Genomic DNA, 22960 nt, shown 5'->3' on the forward strand with positions numbered 1-22960 from the left:
AGAGGAAAGAAAGAAAAAATAATCAAGCGTGGGGTCAAAGGAGAATTTGCACACATGCAAGTTGGCAACTTGGTGGTTAAAAAGTATTTCATGCATGTGGGACCTTCCTTTGTATCTAATTAAAATATAACTAATTGCATTTTCTAAGATAAGATTAAGAACTATGCATCAGTGAAGAAGATGTGGGTTATTATTCATTGTTAATAAAGATTTATGCGATTAAATATTTAAATACTGATATGGGTCGGCTCAATCCCTTTGAAACTTCACTGTCTTGTGGGCATATAAAACTTTCTGGAACCTCATTATACTAATCAGATAGTAACTACAAATGATAATTCGCAACATTTGATTTTTTCTTTTTCGTAAAATGTCAAATATTATTTTAGCAAAAAAAAGTTAAATATTATATTTATTTTTAATTTTTTACAGAAGGTTCACAGCGACGAGTAGTGGTGGAAATGCAATCATTAAAACTAAATAGAGAGTCTAAGCAGAGGAGAGGAGAGTACTAAAATGAAAGGAGACACATTTGAGTATTTTCTAGACGAGCGAGCTCATAATGTGTGGGTTTGTGGGTGATTTTAAATAATAACAATAGCGTCTTATATTTTAAATGGTTCCGGCGATTTTAAATAGTATTATGCACTTTCCATATAGACTATGCATCTACCTGATTCTAGATTTTAAAAATGGTACGTATGAATTATAGGTATGAGCCTGTCTGCCTAAGTTTGGTTATTCATTATAAAAAGAAGAAGAAAAAACGTTAAATAAGTTACAGACCAAATGTTTCTACATTGGTAAAATATTAAACATATGATTTAAAAGGCTGATTTATAGATTAGATACTATCTCTAACTCATAATTTCATTTTTCAGTAAATATTCAAAAGACCCGTTCCCTGATCTGATATTGCGGTGGCAACCAATAAGAAAGTAGAAATATATAAAGGGAAACAAAAATTGATACCAACAAACTTGACATGTATAAAAACGCTGAAGTATATCTTCGTAATTAGTACTCTGTTCTCATCTCAACAACACGTTTAAAAACTAATAACAGATTTAAATATCTAATATCACCAGTTATTAATTTACTATGCATACGTTGTAAACTTGTAATTAAGATAGACAGTTTTTGGTCGTCAAGATATTTTTTGGCATGAAAATGAGGTATTATTTTAAAACATTTAGTAAATACATACTCTGCATATTTAACTTACCCCAAAAAGCATAAATTAAAAACGAGCTAACAAAAAAGATATAAGAATTTTAAACAGGTGAAAATAAATTAAACAAACGGCAAAACGGTTCGATTCAGTTCGGTTCTGGTCTGGTCCGAACATATCTCATCACCGGTCCACTGATTTTGAAACTCAAACAACCAACTCAACCCACCACCACACCACCACCAACCTAGTCTCCGTGTCCACTCAGTGCGCCGCCGAGAGCTTCCAAGCGGAGGTTGTTATCAGCGGCCGAGTATGCCAACCCAACATCAAGCACCCATTATTCTCCTCCACACGATAACCTTCGCCGCCGTTAAACAAAGCCAAAAGCATACTCGCTTGCTTAAACGCGTTAGACCCGAGATGTGCCGGCGCAAAACCGGACGTACCGAACCGGTTAGCCCATTGACTCAGCGTCTCGTGTCTCTCCACCCGGTCTGGTCCTTCACAAGCCACGAGATTGCAAATCTGTTTCCCTAAGTAAACTTCCGACATAACCTTGTCTTGGCTACTGGGAACACCTTCCAAGGAATCAAACAACGTCGAATAGTAATGCAGCGATTCAGTAAACCGGTCTAAGAAAACCGGACCGTTATGACTCGATTCTTGCTCAACCACCGTGAAAATCACCGGTTTAATCTGTTTCACCACGCCGAGAACTTTCTCTATCCCACCGGTACGGCCAAGGAGCTTGTGTAGCTCGAAAACAGAGTTAACCGCCACAGCTTCGATCTCACTCGGTCTAAGCTCAAGCATCGAAGCATCGAGATCGGCCAAGCTATTAGCCACGAAGCCACGATACTCAAACTCCACGTGAATCGCTTCCGCGAGCTGAGCTAACTTACACCCAACCTCATGGAGATGGTCGGAGTTATCCGCCGCCGGAGGACCAATCCCGGTTAACCGGAAAACAGGAGGACCACCTTCTCTCAACGCAAGGGCTTGCATAAGCGCCGGCCATTGCAGGCCTTGATTCATGGAGAAGTCGATGACGTGGACTCTCTTCTTCCCTTCGAAAGCCTCGAGGATGGCTTGGTTGGCCGTGAAGTGAGCGAACTTGAGGTAAGGGCACGTCTCGTAGAAGTGCATCTGGAGCGTGTCGGAGAGAGAGTGATCGATCTTAGTCTGCGGCGGAGAGAGGCGGTAGATCCGCCGCGCGAGAGCTTCGGCGAAGTACGTCGCCACTTTCCTCATGGCTCCGGCTTGAGACACGGCCAAGAATCCAATCTGCTTCACCAGAGCTTCCGCTATGGACAAATCGTTGTTCTGGATTGCTTCCGCGCAGGCCATGAGCGCGTGGACCAGACGCACACCGTTCTCTTGCGAGTCCACCAGGACCATGGACCGAGTTGACTCAGCTGCGAGGCCTACAGACCGAGTTGACTCAGTGGTTGTGGTTGTTACCGTTGTTCCTGTAACCAACGAATCAGGGCTCGAGCATGACTTCAGACGCTTGGTGCTCTGACTGTTATCACCAGCTTGGTTCGACGAGGAGGAAGAATCTATCGCGAACTGGTCGGATCTCGCGTAAATCGCGTTTCCAGGAATGGCTTTGAGGTCGTAATCGGAACCACCAGCTCCGGCGAGAAACGAGTTGTTTATCTCCGGCGGCGGCGGGTTAAACTCCGTGAGCATGTTATCAAGCCACGAGTAGAGCTCCGACGGGTTGTAGTGAACAGTATCCGTCGCGAGATTGGATAAACCGTCTTCTTGAACGTTACCCATCATGGTCTCTAACTGCTCTAGCTTCAACGCAACCTCGGCCATCTCGGACGACCTCACCTTGTAACCCAACACAGCGAGAAGCTCATCCATGTTTCCGCCGTCTTCTTCTTCCTTGACCATCATCATCTTGTCTTTAGAAGAGGAACCGGTGTTCGCTGTCCCGTGGTTGGGGAATCTAGTATCAGGAGGACCTTGAAACTGATGGAGATCTCTCTTCATGTCTCTGATTTAGTTCGATAGTTTAACTCTGGTTTGGTCTGATTTTGGGCTCTGATCTTGGATCTAGGGGTTGCTTTCTTTTTTGGGTGAGGAAGAAGAGGAGCATGTGACTAGGTGAGGAATCTTAAGCAATCGGGGATTGCTTTGTTTTTCACTTCTGCTACCACTTCAATGATGATTATACGAATACTAAAAATAAATGATGAATTTTATTTACCAGAGAAAATGAAAAATTAATTTATAAAAAAGAATGGTGGTGATGGGGCTCGACGACCAATGAATCATGTACCAGAGGAGGGCTAACAGCTACACCTCGAAAGCGATAAGGCTGAGAATATATACAATATTAAATCATTTTATAGTTGTACAATAACTGCAACATAGTTAAGGTAAAATAAACACAAACGGTGTTACAATTAAAATGAATTAAATTTTGAAGAGATTGTTTACTTTCATTGTTGCTGTCAGTGGTAGCTCGTATGTCATAATATTTTGACCGATTAGTAAAAAGTCGTGGATCTACTACAATGTTATCTTAAACCGACATTTTTATTATATTTTGGGTTTTGTAATACTTTGTTTAAATGTTGAAAAATTGTACCAAGAAGAATGAGAATCATTAACCTTTTGTCAAATCTTTAAAATACTACAGATTTTGGGGTCTTTTTTGGTTGATTCTTTTGATGGAGAACTGAAGATGCTTTTCCAGTGTATAATTAAAATTGACTTAAAAGCTGAACTCAGTTCATGATACTGTTTTAGGTCCCAGGTTCAATTGTATAATAATTCAACCAACCATGTCTCGGGGTTTGAGTTAAGTAAAATAATTTCACAGTCTGATTTCCTTATTAACTTTCCAGCAAATTTATTAACACAGGCCATCGAAAACATCAATCTAAAAATGCGTACAATCAGAAAAATAAAAGTAGTTTTTGGTTACAACAACAGTAATTCCCACAATATGTATAAATTCAATAAATTATAATGTATATATCCAATATATATAAATTCAGTATAAACCATATTACAATACTCCCTCCGTTTTTTAATATAAGTCGTTTTAAAAGCTATGCACATAGATTAAAAAAATTATTAATTTTTAGATTTTCAAAACAAAAACATCACTAATTATTTACCTAACCACAATTCAACCAATAGAAAAATAAAAGATATATTATCATTGGTCAGACAACATTAATTATTAATAAATGTTACATAGAAAGCTAAAAATGACATATAATTTGAAACAAAAAAGTTTTTCTAAAACGACTTATATTGAAAAACGAAGGAAGTAATTTTTAGTGTTTTCACACATATTAAAAAAAAACACGTTAAATCACTATAATAAATATATTATTTTCTGTAATTTTTAGTTTTTAATAATTTTTAACATATGGTAATTCAATAAAGTCAATTGATTTTTTTAAGATCACAGTATTTTCATAGAAAATAAAAAAGTCTATGAACATATTTTTAAAAGATTATCTAACTTAATGAATCGATGGAAATATTCTGCAATTGGGTTTTGAAAAATCATCGGACCCATGCGTTTTAATTTTCGAGTCGTTTTAGTTATTTAAGAATTAGGCCTATATATATTCTCTAATTTTCGAGATGTGTACAAATAAAATAGCGATCACTCACGGATCCTCCCGTTAAAGATTCGACAAAACTAATTAGGTTTTGAATAAAATCATCATCTTGGATCTTTTTTCTTTATCGAACATGAAAAGGTCTAGTTAGACCTATTTTAGTTTAGTGAACATGCTAATCTACTTTTACTGTCAAAGACTAAACATAATATAACTAGCATTGTGAACTTAGGAAGATAACAAAAAACTGTATAATATATAAATACACATAAACATATGTAATCCATAACATTTTGTCTAAAGGTTCAATAATATAAATAGGGAGCCTCTAATTTTATAACTACTTGCAATTAGTTCCATATGACTCGGGTATTCCCGGGTTAAAAACAATGGTAGTTTGAACCATTACTAATTTGAACCGCCTTTAAATCACGTTTTGCTAGTAATGCAAATTATTTCCGTGGTAATTAAATAAAGTAAATTTTCACTATTATCGCTCGAGCAATTGACAATTTTAACTACACATTGAGCGACGAGGAAACCCGGTTTTAAGCATAACGGCCACGTCCGTCAGTGTCTAAGTCATTGCTTAACGCCGTCATTAACGGCCTGCTTCAATATCAGATGTTAAAAATAGAATTTATTAAATAAATATTCGTACCCTTCGGGAAACACGAACTGACAGCACGTGATGGCTCCACGTGTAGTGGACCCATAATCCATCGAAGGGTATTGCTTTCAGTAAATGTACGCCGTTCGAATTTGTGGTCCCTACTATCCATGTGATTCATACACGTGTCCTATTTACTAAGATCTAACCCGTAGGCCCTGAGTCTGCTTCCGTTGACGGCCGTTTTTACGGATTCCTTTTTCTTTTGTTCGTCCTTTTTTATTTTTGATCTCTATCCTTTCTAACTTTGATGGTTACATGTTATAATGTGATGTTACGTCACTTTCTTGCTATTTTTATTTGGTTCACATTTTTGTTAATACTTTCCATTGTGAAATTTACTCATAATATTATTAATTATATAATTATGATCAGGAGGATCACCTAAATTATATTCCAATCTTTTAAGACAACATTAAACGGTTAAACATATATTTTTATGATTTGATCAAAAAAAAATTTGATAAAAAAATGTACTCTTTTATAATGTAAGCTGTTTGGTTAAAAGCACAAAGATTAAAAAGATATTATATTTTTAAAAATATGATATAATAAATAGGTTAGATATAACTTAACCAATCAAAAATAAATTTATTTAATTTGATTGGTTATAATGTAAAAATTATCTAGAAATATTAAAAGTACTTACATTTTAAAATAATTTTTTTTTCTAAAACTACTTACAATATGAAACGGAGAGAATATATATTTATGTTTATGTAATTCCTTAGAAAATTATGGTTTCACATCGCTTATTAATAAAGGAATGAGTAAGTAAAATGAAAAACAGTAAAAACATAGAAGTATAATGAATAAAAGTAAAGTAAAATGATACAAATCAATTACTCACTGAGTGGGCCTATACTCTGATTAATTAGACGTTTAGTTATATGTTACAACTTACACGGTGGCATAAACATAATTTACATTTAAGTTTTTTATGTGCACATCGACCACCAAATCTTTGTGAATCACACTATTAAATCATAGTATACGTTCTGTAATAGTTTTTTTTAGTTCTTTGCCAACTACGTATTAATTATATTTTTGATTCGGATACATGTGATTTATCTATCACTATCATCTTCCATTTCTTACACACCTTAGGTTCTAACTAAACGATAATTAGAAGAACTGATGACAACATATATTTTTTTGCATAACGTTACCGAGCGGATATATAGCCAGATGCATTTTCATTTCTCAAAACAATTTTTTTTTTTTTACTACGCTATTCTACTTGAACACTACATTATAGTTGCTATATTTTGAACTTTTATAGAACTATATTCAACGGAAGAGTAGTAATCAAAATGTACGTACAACAACAGACAGAAAAGTGGTGGTTACGCTATATACCTATGTTTAATGCGTAAACACGATTCTTTAATTTTTAAGATAAGATGATATTATTAGTGACTGGAAATAACAAGTTATAAATTAAAATTCCTTCATTCTGATTCGACAATCAGTGCATTATTACATTAATAAAACTAATTATTCTCACATGATTTTGAAGGTTCGTCTATATATGGATTTTTTCCCCCGAAAACGTAAATATATTCTCGCAAATGTAAACGCCCGATGAATAATAGTATGTATACATTTTCTTTTCGAATGGAAATGCTTAAATTTGTGAAATCTTCTTATCAAGGGTTGTGTTTTTTTTCTGTAATACTAGTGTTATGTAATGTGGTGAGATTTGACTGTGTATAATTTGCAATCAAGTTCGCCCTTTGATTTTTCTTCTGGTGGTGGAAGACAGAAAATGAATGTGGTATCAAATCATCTGTCATAACAAATTATTCTTGCAGAACATATATAAATAACTTAATAAAATAGAGTTACCAAAAATGTAATTGTACAAACATATATGTGAATTGCCCATCAATCGATATGAGGTGGCAGGAAGGCACTCATAGTTGGTAGGGGCACCTAAATTGCATGAATACCAGAATTAGGATTATTCATTAGGCCTATTTAGCTAGAAATACGCAAATTGGAGGAGGTAATTATAGAAGTATTGATTTTTTTTAAATAATTGGGGAACTATGTTAATTTTGCCCTGAGTTGTCAATTCTCTCTTCTAGCCACAATTTCTTCGTTACATATGTGTTATCTGCTACCGGAGCTGATGCTAAAAAAATTATATTGTATTGCAACTGTTTCCAAACGCAATCAACGTTTCGAAACCAGATACATTCATTTAAAATGATGATATAAGATATTGAAATCGGATATAGCTCTAATAATTGAAGAGAGAAGAGTTGTGAGATATTTTACAAATTGTTTGTCAGAAATGTAATTGATAGGAAGATATTTTACAACATGTTGTTTCATGCGCTGAAAGTGATATGAGCAGTGCTCGACGCCATAGGACCATGACATCCTGTTCATCTTGATATATCAATCAAAATACTATCCATGTTGGGAGATGGTGTCGGTTCCCTGTCAAATAACGGAGCTTAAATGTTAGAAGTATCTTATTAAAGAAGGCAAGAGCTAGAGATACGCGTATATGTGTCAATAGGCTGCAATTATAGCATGATTACATTTATCTAATCCGGGTTTTACTATTATTAACCGGATATATGACAGTAGGGTGCATATCTACATAAGTGAATTTCCGATTCTTTGCATTATCAGAAGTTTCAAGATTGTTTGCATTATTGATACTTTCGATATGTACAACAGTCTCGTCATTCTTTTGCTTCATACGTGTCAGTGGTCGTTCTATTTAATTTTGTTATGTTTATAGAGACATTTTAGGTATTACTGCAAAATGCACAGTCACTTTACCTGTTACCTAATTTACGTCTACAATTTTGCTATCTAGTACAAAATTCCTATTCATTATGTGCAAACAAAAGATATTCATTCTTATTTCTCAGCTTATCCAATGTATTTTCGCTGTGGTGTAAATTTTGAATTATTTTAGACATTTGGTAAATCAAAAGCAAAAAATTACAAAAATTAAGGTTTCTTATTTTAAAAGAATATTATAAAATTTTAGTTCTTATTAAAAAGACAACATGTTGAATTCAAGACATAAGAATCTAATCATTGACATATTACAAGGCCAAAATGATGTTATAAGAAAAATATACATTAATTTTATATATTTATGATTATACTATTAGGAAAGTTTAAGAGTTAATTAGCTAATAGCTACGAAATCAAAAGCAAAGTCACCTTTAGGCTTTGGATAAGTAACTATATATTTTGGGAGGACAAATTGATTAATAACTAAATATAAATAAAACAGAAGACGGCAGCGCGTGTTGCCCACGAAGAAGATGTCGCGTCAATAAAAGATAACTATAGACAGTCTGGAAATTGCGTACGTGTCGTCTAAGCATGAAAGTGAGCACCTTTACTTGACCACCGTCGTTCCGGAGGGTGAACGGCACGCTCTACCTCCATGTCATGTGCCACTTCCATTTACAAACAATTGAAACTAACCAAAATGAAATTACTAATACACCACTCAAAAGTAATACAATAGGAAAGTATCATACAATGATGTTAAAAGTATCATTAATTAACACAATTTAAACTGTTATAAAAAAAAAACTTTTTATCAACCGTTTTCAAAAAGGCTTAAAAATAAAAGTTAAAGGAGACGAGTAATTTGGTAGTTCAAAAAAAAAAGGAGACGAGTAATTTTACTTGGTCATTACTACTGTGCAGGTCACGTTTGTTTAGAGAGGAAATGCTATAAATTGTTTTAGTAAGAACATTAAATATAAAAAACATTATTCATTTAATAGAACACATATGGAAAAATCCAACATTACAAATTATATTTTATTTTATTTTATTTCCTGTAACTGATTATTTTGCCAGTTCATGGAATCTACGCAGAAATCTGAAACAAACTATACCCATGTGAACTTCACATTCACATCTCCAAATGTCGTTTCCCAATATATATATATATATATATACTTAAGTATATATACGTTATAAATCTATAATACATAACGATGTAATTGTTTTTGTTGGGGTTGAGAAATAATGTTTTATTTTCAGTTACTCTTTTCACCATCACATAAAAAATGTTATATAGTTTTATATTTCTGGTTTAAATGTTAACTTCTTACTCTCTTATTTAAAGCTAAAGCGACAGTAAAATAATTCAGTATAGAAAATATTTTATTTATTCAGTTTACTATTATTTACTCTAAAATTTTTTCTTCCGTATTTTTTAAATATATTTTAATCTTGTTAAAGTGTTTCCAATCACATCCCTTATATATTAATTGAGGAACATTTGAAAAGATGTAACCTCAATTTTGTATTAATTAAAAGAGGCCCCAATGCATAGGTGGCACTCAATTAGATAGTCAATTACATTCAATTGAAAAATAAGTAGGTCCACATTCGATTTTTATATGTTGTTAGATATATAAGTTGGTCAAACTATATGATATAATGATATGATATGATATTTTCTTTCCTTAAATAAAACCTACGGAATTACCATAAATGACTAATATATATATGACAATTAATGAGTTTAATAATAAAGATTTGATAACAATGTATATCTCCTCCATCATTTTTTGCTTAATTTTATATTATTAAAATAAATTAAACAATCAAATTAGCTATAAAAATAAAATTTAGATTTTTTCGTATATGTTATATTTTGAATTTTTAAAAACGACAATAAATGACAAAAACTATTAAAATTATTATGTTAAAAATTAATAATCAATGGTTTAACATTTTTATTATAAGAAGATACACATGATTTTAAAACCATATGAGTAAAAAATATCATTTAATAATAAAATAAATATATATATATATTAAACACTATATACCATAAGATTACATAAATATTTTAATATTAAAACTTTCAATGAATTTTCAAGAACATTTATAAATTATAAACTTATTAAAGATTTCAGATTGAAAATTTTGTTATCGATGATTTAAATATTTTGTTATAAAACGATATGAACGATCATAGAACCGTATGATTATAAATTCTTATTTAATAAATAACTATACAAAATATACTATTCCTAGAAAAATAGGTTGGTCTATCTTAACTTATATTACACTTTTTAATAAACTAACTATCGAATTGATAAATAACGTACTAAAAAATGTTTTGCACTTTCCTTAAAAAAAAAGCTACGAAATTACCTAATATGATTAACGTATATGTGAAAATTAATTATAATGAATAATAAATATTTGATAACAATTTTTGTATCTTAGTTCTTTTTTTAATTTTATATTATTAAAATATATTTAAAAATCACATTAAATATATAATAAAAACATTTATAATTTTTCTTATATGTTATATTTTGAATTTTTCAAAACGTCTATAAATTATTAGAAATTTGAAGATCCCCACTCTGAAAATTTTGTGATCAATAGATTTTTTTTTTGTCATAATAAGTTACAAATGATCATAAAATTGTATTAATATGAACTTTTATTTAATATTATAAGAAGATACACATTATTTTAAAACCATATGAGTAAAAAATATCATTTAATAATAAAACATATATATTTATATATATATATATAGATTATACTATATACCATAAGATTACATAAATATTTTAATATTAAAACTTTCAATGAATTTTCAAAAACATTTATAAATTATAAACTTATTAAAGATTTCACATTGAAAATTTTGTTATCGATGATTTAAATATTCAGTTATAAAATGATATGAATGATCATAGAACTGTATGATTATAAATTCTCATTTAATAAATGACTATATAAAATATACTATTCTTAGAAAAATAGGTTGGTCCATCTTGACTTACATTATATTTTTTATTAAACTAACTATTGAATTGATAAATAATCTACCAAAATTTTTTTTGCACTTTCCTTAATTAGAATCTACGAAATTACCTAATATGATTAACGTATATATGAAAATTAATTATTATGAATAATAAATATTTGATAACAATTTTGGTATCTTAGTTCTTTTTTTTAATTTTATATTATTGAAAGATATTAAAAAATCACATTAAATATATACTAAACATTTATATTTTTTCTTATAAGTTATATTTGAATTTTTCAAAACGTCTATATATTATTAGAAATTTGAATATTCCCACTCTGAAAATTTTATGATCAATAGATTATTTTTTTGTTATAATAAGTTACAAATGATCATAAAATATAACGCATATGAATTTTTATTTAATAAATATTCAAACTAAATAATATATATATATATATATATATATATATATATATATATATATATATATATATATATATATATATATAAACACTAATGATTTAAAGCAACAAGATTGGCTGATCAATTTAGTCGTCCAGTTGAAATCTTTCAAAAGTATGTGAAGGAATAAAGTCAAAGTAAATATGGATTTAGTATAATAGTTATATTTTACTAACCAAATACCGAAAAAACCGAACCGAACCGAAACCAACCCGATATCCGGATTGAACACCCGTAATCCAAATGAAGCCAAACTATTGTTTTATTCTCCAAAATATAATAAAAATAATAACTTAATCCCGCGCAAGGCGCGGGTCTTATCCTAGTACTATATAATTGAAGATAAAAAAGCAAGTCAACAACGGCGGAGACATGGTAATTGTATAATGTTCAGGTTACAAGGGTATACGTGCGCACGGTAATTAAAAAAAGAAGAAGTGAAGAATCGGTTGGCCAAAGGGGAACACAGTACTGTGAGTTAATAAATTTGAGATCTACGGCGTCAAAGCGAGTCAAGATAATATAGTTATATAATCTTAGATATCTCTAACTTGCTTTATACAAACGACGACGCACGAAATAAGTAACAAGAGGGAGAGAACTGAGGAGGAAGAACAAATCAGCTTTCGTTGGCTCCAGGTGCAATACGCATGAAAGACCACGTGAATAAAAAAGGTGGCTCGTTTATGTTTTTATCCATATTAGTAATCGATGTATTTTTCTACAAAAACTAATTACTGGTCTCAACAAAACTCATTTTATTACATCATCATAAATAGTAGTATTACACGCAGCGAAAGTAAATAAAAGCGGGTATGATCATTGAATTAAAGACAGGTTTTGCCGACAGACGGACATGTAGAAGATTGCGACCCGAGAAGGCGACATGCGAAATCTATTTGATGAGACTCGGAATCTTTTATCACAAGATTTTTCCTCATCTTCTTGAGTAATTTCTCCTGATATGGTTTATCACTTTACTATTAGCATGTGTCGATAACTATTTGAGATTCCCAAATTATTTATAGTCAATAAGAAAAAGATATAAAATTAGAAATATTCTTACTGCCTCTTAAGAAATTACTACGTTGTAGAGTTTCTATTCTCTATTTCATCTTTAAAAACCTAAACTGGTTTCCACTAAACATATAAACACATGAACCCAACTTATTATCAAGATTCGAAAGAAGTTCCAAACGATTTACACTCGCACCATTGATTACCAGACAACGTAAATGTTATGTAGTGATCCTTTGTATTGGGCCCCTATGGGCTATCGTGATTAAAGCCTAAGGTTTTATCTAATATTTATTTATTATCTTTTTTTTGGACAAAGGTTTTGTCAAATATCAATACCATTAAAAATGATCATTCTCAAATTATACCTTTCATGAAAATTACAGTTTTCTCAAAAATACCTTATTTTTACAAGGAATTAATAAAATTCATTAATATCATTTAAGTCTTTTGGTTTTGGATCAACACATACACCTAAATGGATCTATAAATAATAAACTTATATATATATTTAAAAGATATACTAACTTTAAATTTAATATAAGTGTAAATATTTTATGAACTATAAATAAATTAACAAACATGAAAATATTATTTTCTTAATTATATGAATCAATATTCAAAATAGATCATCTTAATATTAAACAGATTTTTAATACAAGCCAAAATCCTATATCCTACATCATATATCATATACATTTTTGAATATCATTTTTCCATGTATAGTATCATTTTATACATAATATTGATATGGCAATTACGAGTGTTCAAGAATATTTTAAAAACTATCTTAAAATCAGTTTTTAAATCTAAAATAAAAACACAAACTTATAATAGGTTATTAATAACGAAAATAAAATAATATTGTCATATCAATAAGTTTTTTTTATATTATCATTTTTTATTTGGATAACATAATAAAATTTCATCAAATTCTAAGGAATCACTAATTTATGTAATATTAAAAAATATATGAGTAATTTAATCAATTTTTAAAAAATACTATCAGATATTTTGTGTTTTATCGGATCAAATACTATATGGTATCAGATCGCAGGTTAATAGTGAGTTTTTGGGTTTTTACCGGGTAAGATCGGATTTATAATTAACAAATTATTCATTAAATCCGAACTGGATTATATACAATGTATCAGGTCTATATGCTCAACCATGAATCTAGGTCGGATATGAAAACAAATCTTAAAACTCAAACATTATTATAGAACAACTACTATATTTCGAATAAATACCGTATTTTGAAGAAAAATAAATAAATGATAAAAATCTAAAAATTCAATTATTAATTATTATGGTTGAAAACAAAAATAATGGTAGTTTGTAAATCAGTTTTTGATCTATAAATGAAAAACAAATAAATCCGCTTTTTCTAAGCGCGGATCAAAATCTAGTATATTATTGTTTTGCTAAAAATGTACTCTATCTGTTTCAAAATACATGAAGTTCTAGGATTGTGCATAACTATTAAATTTTTTTTTTTAAATATCATTAAAATATAAACTAAAAATTATTCAACCAGTCACAAAACCGAGTACAAGATGATATCATTGGTTGCACAGTTTTGATAACGTTAAAATATACATTGATATATGAAAAAATCATCTATTTTAAAACATCAAAAACTTCCTAAACATCATCTATTTAGAAATGGAGGGAGTATTGTCTAATATTAGGTTCAAATACACTTGTACAAAAAATCTTGGTTTTAGATCACATTTTAGGAAAAGTATGATAGACATATTGTCTCTAAAACTCAATAACAATTAGGTTAACATTTTAAAAATTACTGACACATGGGTCTCACTACATTTTTCTTATTTTCTCATCTTGGATAAAAATTATTGATAACCATGACATGTATATATCACGATCGGCGTTGCAAAGATCGGATTATGAAACGTGAGTACTCAAGTATTTTTTCTCGCTAAAAAAGCACTTGTGTTTTTTGGGCAATTTTTTCTCGAATAGCAAATTTTAAGTTTTGTTACAAAATAGCATTCAAAAAAAAAAAGATCAAAATAATCTTTTTTATTTTAAAAATTTTAATATTTATTTTTTCTTTTTAAAATCCTGAAACCCGATCCCAAGACTCCATCCTTAACTCTAAACCCTAAGTCTAGATTAATTAATCCTTGAATACAAATATTTTTACTTTTTAATAAAATTTATTTTGGTCATTTTCTTCGTTGAAAACTATTTTTGTAAAAATAAACTAAAAAGGCTATCCTAGGAATTTTTTTTTTTTTAATCAAGCTTACCATTGATGAAAAAATTGCCATTTGTGTCCTACTACAACAATGCACTCCGATACTGGATTCTCACTCAAAAGTAATTATAGTAAAAACGGACAAACAATTCAACGTGTAAAATTACAAGTCACAAATTGTCGACAAAGAGTATCGACTCAATCGTACCATAGACAACTAACAGAAATTTGGACATGTATTGCATAGTATTAACCACCATAAAACAATCGTTATTATCAAATTTGCTATCTTTTGGTTACACTCGACGAAACATACGATGTTTTAAGTTACAAAAAAAAACATACGATGTTTTTATCCAAGATAAGAATGCCTGCCTATAGAGCACTTGCATCCATCGTTAATATCTAACTAAGTTTCTTAGATTTAAAATAGAAAAAAAAAATCAAAAGAGTCTACCATATTCAGCAAGTTTTGATGGCAAAGAATCTCCTAAATGGTCATCAATGAGAAATATTAAATTTGAAAACCCTATAGGCCATTTCTTCTTTTGGTGGTGGTCTCCTTTATTGCGTTTTTAAGAAATCATTTATTTAACGTGTTACGTCTTAGAGATGATACCATTATAGTATTATACCATACTTTTCTTCTAGAAAATTCATTATGCAGGACAGCAAATATGATTTGATAACTAGCTTCTTCTTTTGGTAATGTATTTTAAAATTAAAAGAAATCACAATCATTTGAATTTGCCATATATATAAATAATCATGATTCCAATCAATAACTTGACATCATAATATTGTTTTTGTTAATCATATTTCACTAGGATAAGACATGCGCCTTGCGCAAAGTAAATTTATATGAAAATTATTTAAGAAATATCGTATGGAAAACAAAATTTATATTATTGATCAAATTAATATTTTTGGCCTTTATACAAATTTTTAAAAACTTTTTTGTTAATTACATAATTTGTTTACTAATGAACTGATCCTATTTTAAAAATATTTTAGGTCAAAAAATAATTTATTGCATAAAAACCTAACGTTTAAGCCGAAGAATTTCATGCATACTATTTGGTAACAATGAAACTATGCCACCTCGGTTTTATATCATGATTTAGCAATTTAAAAGTTAATTATGGTTATGAGAAGTTTACGTTCACGTGTCAATCCTATCTATCTTCGATATTTTTCTTCTTTTTGTGTCATTTTAGTTATTGCTCGATATCAATACTGATTTTTGAGTTTATTCTTATTTATTTCTTTTATTTTGGTATGAGAACTAGAAAATGTTTAAGATTCAAAATTGTTAAGAAGATGCATACTTAGGTTAATATATGCGTCTTGTGTAGAGTAAATATTTTATATTTATTACTTATTTTATATTTTTCTGCATATTATGAAATAATAAAATAATAATTATATATTAAATAACTAAGAAATAGTTACTATTATGTAATAAATTGCCTTGCACTTATAAATCAAATGACCGCTCCTGTTGATTCGCAATCATTTTGAGATAAATAAATCAAAACAATCAATCTTATCTATCGTATATGATATATAATTAAATTTAAACGATATGAAGTATATATATATTTACATAACTCCTATTAAAATAAAATTATTTATTTATATGATTTTATTATCATTGTATCTTATTATATAAAAAGATTTAAACATTGATCTAACAGTTATATAAAAAGATTTAAACATTGTGAGACTTTTAACAGTTTTAGTAATTTATACTAGTTTTGAAAAATTCAAAAGACAACATATACAAAAAAAAAATCTAATTTTTAATACATGATTAATGTAATTGTGTAATTTATTTTAATAATAAAGAATTAAATAAAAATGATAGAAAATATACAGATTATTAGCAAATCTTCATTATTTAAAATCATTAATTACTATATATATCATAATCACATTATGTAATTTCATAGGTCTTATTTAAGGAAATAATATATAATAAAAAAGTGTCATGCTGAGTTTTCACGTAATTGGAATGTTAATTTGTTTACGTGGCGGCTTGAAAATCAATTGAGAATTTTGTTAGTCCAAAATAAAATTGTTAGGGAATGGTATATTATATAGTATGTTCATTATGGACCATTCATTTATCAAATTGAAATTTATTATATATTATTTCCTTAAATAAAACCTACGGAATTACCTAATGTGATTATGATATATATAGTAATTAATGATTTTAAATAACGAAGATTTACTAATAATTTGTATATTTTCTATCATTTTTGGTTTAATTCTTTATTATTAAAAATAAATTACACAATTACATTAATCATATATTAAAAATTAGATTTTTTGTATATGTTGTATTTTGAATTTTTCAAAACGAGTATAAATTACTAAACTGTTAAAATTCTAACATAAAATTTTGTGATCAATGTTTAAATGTTTTCTATAATAAGATACAATGATAATAAAATCATATAAATAAATAATTTTATTTTAATAGTGTTTATGCTAATATATATTTACTTCATATCGTTTACATTTAATTATATATCATATACGATAGATAAGGTTGATTGTTTTGATTTATTTATCCAAAAATGATTGGAAATAAACAAGAGTGGTTATTTGATTTATATGTGCAAGCCAATTTATTACATAATAGTAACTGATTTATTAGTTATTTAATATATAGTTATTATTTTATTATTTTATAATATGCAGAAAAAGATAAAAGTAAGTAATAAATATAAAATATTTATTCTGCACAAGACTCAGATCTTAACCTAAGTATGTATCTCTTTAATAATTTTGAATCTTAATCATTTTCTAAATAAAAAGTGATAATAAACTCAAAAATTAATATTTATATCAAGCAATAACCAAAATGACACAAAAAGAAAAAAATATCGAAGATAGATATGATTGACACGTGAACGTAAGCTTCTCATAACCATAATTAACTTTTAAATTGCTGAATCATGATTTAAAACCGAGCTGGCATAGTTTCATTGTAACCAAATAGTAGGTATGAGATTCTCCGGCCTAAACGTTAGGTTTTTATGCGATAAATAATTTTTTAACCTAAAATATTTTAAAAAATGCGATCAGTTCATAAGTAAACAAAATATGTAATTAACGAAAAAGTTTTTAAAAATTGTTTAAGGGCCAAAAATATTAATTCGATTAATACTATAAATTTTATTTTCCTTACGATATTTTTTAAATAATTTTCATATATATTTACCCTACGCAAGGCGCATGTCTTATCCTAGTAATATAATATTTCCTAAAAATTTAATTTTGGACTAACAAAATTCTCGATTGATTTTCAAGCCGCCACGCAAACAAATTAACATTCCAATTACGTGAAAACTCTGCATGACACTTTTTTAATTGGTACAAACTACATGTTCTAAACTTTTTAAATGTTTCTCTTCTAATATATAATGGACGTTAAATATTGATCATTAATTTTTGACATAATAATTTTAACAGTTTTAGTAATTTTGTCGTTTTTAAAAATTCAAAATATAACATATACAAAAAATCTATATTTTAATTTTATAGCTAATTTGATTGTTTAATTTATTTTAATAATATAAAATTAAACAAAAACGATGGATAAGATATAAATTGTTATCAAATCTTTATTATTAAAATCACTAATTGTCATATATATTAGTCATATTTGGTAATTCCGTAGCTTTTATATAACGAAAGAAAAGAAAATAGTAATTGTACACTTTAATTAATTTTATGATTAGTTTACTGAAAAGTATAATATATACTTAATTGGACCAACATATTTTGTAAGGATTATGAATTTCATTCTGATGATAACACGTGGCTACACTTAAAGGTTATAAGACTATGTACAATGGGGGTGTTGAATAAAAAATTCAATAGTTGAATTCCTACAATAAGGGTGTTGAAAAATGAAATTTGATGATGTGGATTAATTGGTGTTGAAAAGATTCAACATGTTGAATAAGAAGAAAGTGGGGACCACCGACGACACATGTCACTTTCTAAAATTTTTTGATATTTTGATATTCTCTTAGTTATTTAAAACTAATTAATTTCATTATAAATTAAATAATTTATTTTTATTTCTTATACTAAAATTTATCTTTTTAAATTATCTATAAATAGAGACTAAGTTTATTTAATTTGGATATAGAAAAAAAATTATTAATTAATAAAATAGAGTGTTGAATTTTATTCAACAAGACCATTGTAGTGGATAAAAATTGAATGTGTGTTGAATGATGATGGGTAAGAAAGATAATATGAAATTGAGTGTTAAAAGATGAAGTGGAGGGTGTTGAATCTTGAAACCATTGTATATAGTCTAATGTTTCTCAATTAATATATAAGACCATCTACAATGAGGGTGTTGAATAAAAGATTCAACTGTTGAATCACTACAATGAGGATGTTGAAAAATGAAATTTGATGATGTGGATTATTTGATTGTTGAAAAGATTCAACATGTTGAATAAGAAGAAAGTGGGACCACCGATGACACATGTCACCTTTTGAAGATTTTTGATTTTTTCATTTCCTCTTATTTATTTAAAACCAATATTCACATTATAAATTAAATACTTTATTTTTATATTTTATACAAAAATTTATCATTTAAAATTTTCTGTAAATAGAAACTAGATTTATTTAATTTGGATATATAAAAAATAATTATTAGTTGGTAAAATAAGGTGTTGAATTTTATTCTACAAAAACATTGTAGTGTATAAAAGTTGAATGTGTGTTGAATGATTACGTGAAAGAAAAAGAAGATGAGGTATAGTGTTAAAAGATGAAGTGGAGGATGTTGAATCTGAAAACCATTGTACATAGTCACTATTAGAAACGTGGACTTTACAAGTCATGTCATGACAGCCTGATGGAACGACGCGTTTAATTATCGCACATTTACACGTTGTCACTTGTTGTATTGGGCAACGCAGGGGCAAGGGAAATGATGTCGTCTAGTTTCAACCACCAGTCTACTCCAAAGGGTTCCCTAAGAGGTTGGGAGTGAGTGACTATGGGGTCACTGTCCCTTACCATGTTCAAACCGGAAGTATATGAAAATTATGATTCTGAAATGCCATATTCGCTTGACAAAGCAATAGCCGATTTTCTATAAATAGTGTTAGCCAAGTGGTCGGGGCCGGTCCTGAACCAAACTGGATGAAACATTCATTTCAGATTTCCAAACTTTTTGAAAAAAATTATATATACACTCCCAAATTTGTAAAAGAAAAAATTTAGTCTCTCAAACTATTGAAATCTTTATTAAATCGTCTATACTTCCAAATGGCCGACCTAGGCCATGGTGAATTCGTCTTAGATATTTCGTCAATGCTGTTCTTTCCCATATATAAAAACCGGGCATCCGACTTCCATAGTTCAATTTTATCAAAAGCAAAGTGAGTCGGGTTTTGGTTAACTGAAGTTTTTAAAAATAATTCTAAAATAAACCGAATAACTTTTCAATTCGGTTTGGTTATCAGTTAATTTTGGTTTTCAATTTCAAAAACAAAATTGACCGAAATTCATTTTTATTTTTGTAAATTGATAATTCAGTTAAAATCAATTGAAGTCGGATATTTTTGGGTTAAATTTGGTTAACTTAGTTCAATTTAATTGAGTAATGGTTAACATCAATCTACTTTCGGTATAAACCAATTTAGTTTTGGTATAATATATTCTATTTAAAAAAAATTGTTTAACTCTTCTTTTCGTTCAAACTGAACCGGTAACCGAATTGATTTTCAAATCTTGTCAAACTAAACCGAAATCATAACTGAACATTAGCCAAAAACCAAAAATTTTGGTTCGGTACGATCAGTTCGGTTGTAAACCGCAGGGCTATAACTAATACACTCCATGGCGATAAAATTAACTCAACTCCGTTTGTGTAGCTTCAGTTGATTAGGAAGCTAGACATATGTACTTTAAAAAATCTAATTTTGCTGGTCTTGTTTGTTGGAGTTTTCCTACAGCTCCATCGAGTCGGAGTCAAAAAGTTTAATTATAAGCCGATTGTAATAATGTTCTAGTGATTAAATGAAGTATTTGAAAATTCCGTCTCTTTTGCAATATATATATGGACTGTTTTGGGTGGTTTCTTGATTTCCCTTGTATGCACTTCAACCTATTATCATCGATAGCTTCACACTACTGCTTTATTCTTGTTGATAAGTTTGTATGCTCTTACAGTCTCAAGTGTCGAATTTCAATTCTCACGGAATGCGCAGAAATAGAGCTGGTTTCATTGCTGGAGTTTTTTGTGGTTTTGCTAAATACCGAGAGAGATGACCGAGTTTCTCAGAGTTCACATTATTGGTAAGCATCTTTTCAACCGAAGGATATATTTGCTTTACGTTATTTAAACATTATATCTTTTTTTTACGCAGATACTGATAGCGGATTAAAAACACAAGAAGAGTTATACTCTAAAAGCTTTTCTTTAGATAGAAATAGTCAAGTAGATAGAAAAGCAAATAGCCATGAAATTTTTATTATGTGCACCAAAAAAGTAAAAGGGAAATTGTGAGTTGTCACCAAAAGATTAAAGATTGATTAATTTCATACAGATTAGAGAGAGTTTGAAGGAGGCTGCTCAAAGAGGCAGCTAAGTGTTACAATAAATCTTCTCTCTTAGAGATATTTATACTTTACCAGACTTGCTTTTAAATCTAGATACATGTATTTTCTTCGTACATTGTATTGGGCTTCATCATACATTATACTACAAATTCACAACTATATCTTACATTCTTACTTTACAAGTGTTAGAGTTCTTAACATATAAAAATATTCAATCATTTCTTGAAAGAATAAATTATAGTGAATATATAAACACTAAGAGCAGAAGATACCAAGACCACAAGCGCCAACACGGTATGAATGGCCAATGAGCTACCACAAGAGAGTAGTCCGAGACGGAGCTGAATAATTTCAACCATTGACAACAGAAGGAACACACATCCCAATATGGATCCACCCGCTGCACCAACCACACCTAGACGAAGCAGACCACAATCGATATCTGCTTTAAACACCTCGTCTGTTTCTTTACTGTTCAACAAGTTGATGGTTAGCTTCAGCCCTTGAGCCACGAGGGATGAGAAGAGGAAGAATGCAAATGAGATGACTTCAAACACAACTAGGTCTCGTTCCACGTCTAGTCCCGCGTTGCACTCGGTACGGTTCGTGAGAGTGAGGTCACTCGGTTGGTCGAAAGAGATTCCAACAAAGACTGCAACGGTGAAGAGAGAATTTGCGTTGACTATCCCGTCGAGAGCAGAAATATGAACGCTTGTTGTTGAAGCGGTTGAGGTGTTGCTGACACTGTTGTTGCTGTTATGGTTGCTGCTGGTCTCTATGTCGGAATCTGCCATTTTCTAACGGTAGTGGATTTAATTAATAATTAGTGGATTCTTCTTTTAAGATGGGATCATTTCTTCTGTTGTGTTATAATGATTTAACAATGTGGTTTATGAGTGGGTGGGGGTTTGGTATAGAACGATTAGCCTTGAGAAAACGATAGTTGTGATGTTTAGTGACTAATGTAACCATTTTCAAGTCATTACGGAAGTAACGATAGTTGATCGCACCTTCTTCCTTTGGGTATGAAAGTAAAGGCTTCTTCTAGTGCACAACAATGTTGTAACAGATTTACACGTTAACCATATTCTTTTTGCCGGTGGTAAAGTAATCGTGTTAGGACTATGCTTATGCTTGATAAGCACAAAAGTCTAATACCATAATCAGATGATTGATGTTGCAGGGAAACCAGTCTTGATGTTTACGTTAGGGAATATAGCTTAATCTGTGAAAGCACCGTAGCCTAATGGTTAAGGTTTAAAGGTTTCTACACCCAAGTCTAGGGTTCGAATCCCAGACTATGCAATTTATTGCAGATACATGAAATTCAGGTTTTAAATTCCAGAGAGAGCGTTTTATTAAACAATTATGCAGATTACAAAGGAAAGGCTTGCAAAGGATCTTCAACATGGTGCAAGTAAATCTGGCCATGCGTGGA

General features: G+C 29.6%; 2 protein-coding genes and 1 long non-coding RNA gene across 3 annotated transcripts; all 3 read right to left on the reverse strand.

The window, feature by feature from the left end:
• Nucleotides 1–1155: 1155 nt before the first annotated feature.
• Nucleotides 1156–3491, reverse strand: LOC103839478 (DELLA protein RGA2-like). The gene has a single exon (XM_009115980.3). It carries the CDS (start codon nucleotides 3173–3175, stop codon nucleotides 1436–1438), a length of 1740 nt encoding a protein of 579 aa, XP_009114228.2. The 5' UTR covers nucleotides 3176–3491; the 3' UTR covers nucleotides 1156–1435.
• A 1161-nt stretch (nucleotides 3492–4652) lies between these two features.
• Nucleotides 4653–16662, reverse strand: LOC117128384. Its single transcript, XR_004451683.1, has 2 exons — nucleotides 12005–16662; nucleotides 4653–9687 (listed from the first exon to the last, which is right to left on the reverse strand). It is a non-coding gene; the product is annotated as an uncharacterized LOC117128384 (long non-coding RNA).
• Nucleotides 16663–17983: 1321 nt separating this feature from the next.
• LOC103839474 lies at nucleotides 17984–22729 on the reverse strand. The gene has a single exon (XM_033279893.1). The coding sequence runs from the start codon at nucleotides 22314–22316 to the stop codon at nucleotides 21738–21740; it is 579 nt and encodes a 192-aa protein (XP_033135784.1). The 5' UTR covers nucleotides 22317–22729; the 3' UTR covers nucleotides 17984–21737.
• Between the last annotated feature and the right edge of the window lie 231 nt (nucleotides 22730–22960).

The sequence above is a fragment of the Brassica rapa genome, chromosome A09, assembly GCF_000309985.2.
Source record: "Brassica rapa cultivar Chiifu-401-42 chromosome A09, CAAS_Brap_v3.01, whole genome shotgun sequence".
NCBI classification, from domain to species: Eukaryota; Viridiplantae; Streptophyta; class Magnoliopsida; order Brassicales; family Brassicaceae; genus Brassica; species Brassica rapa.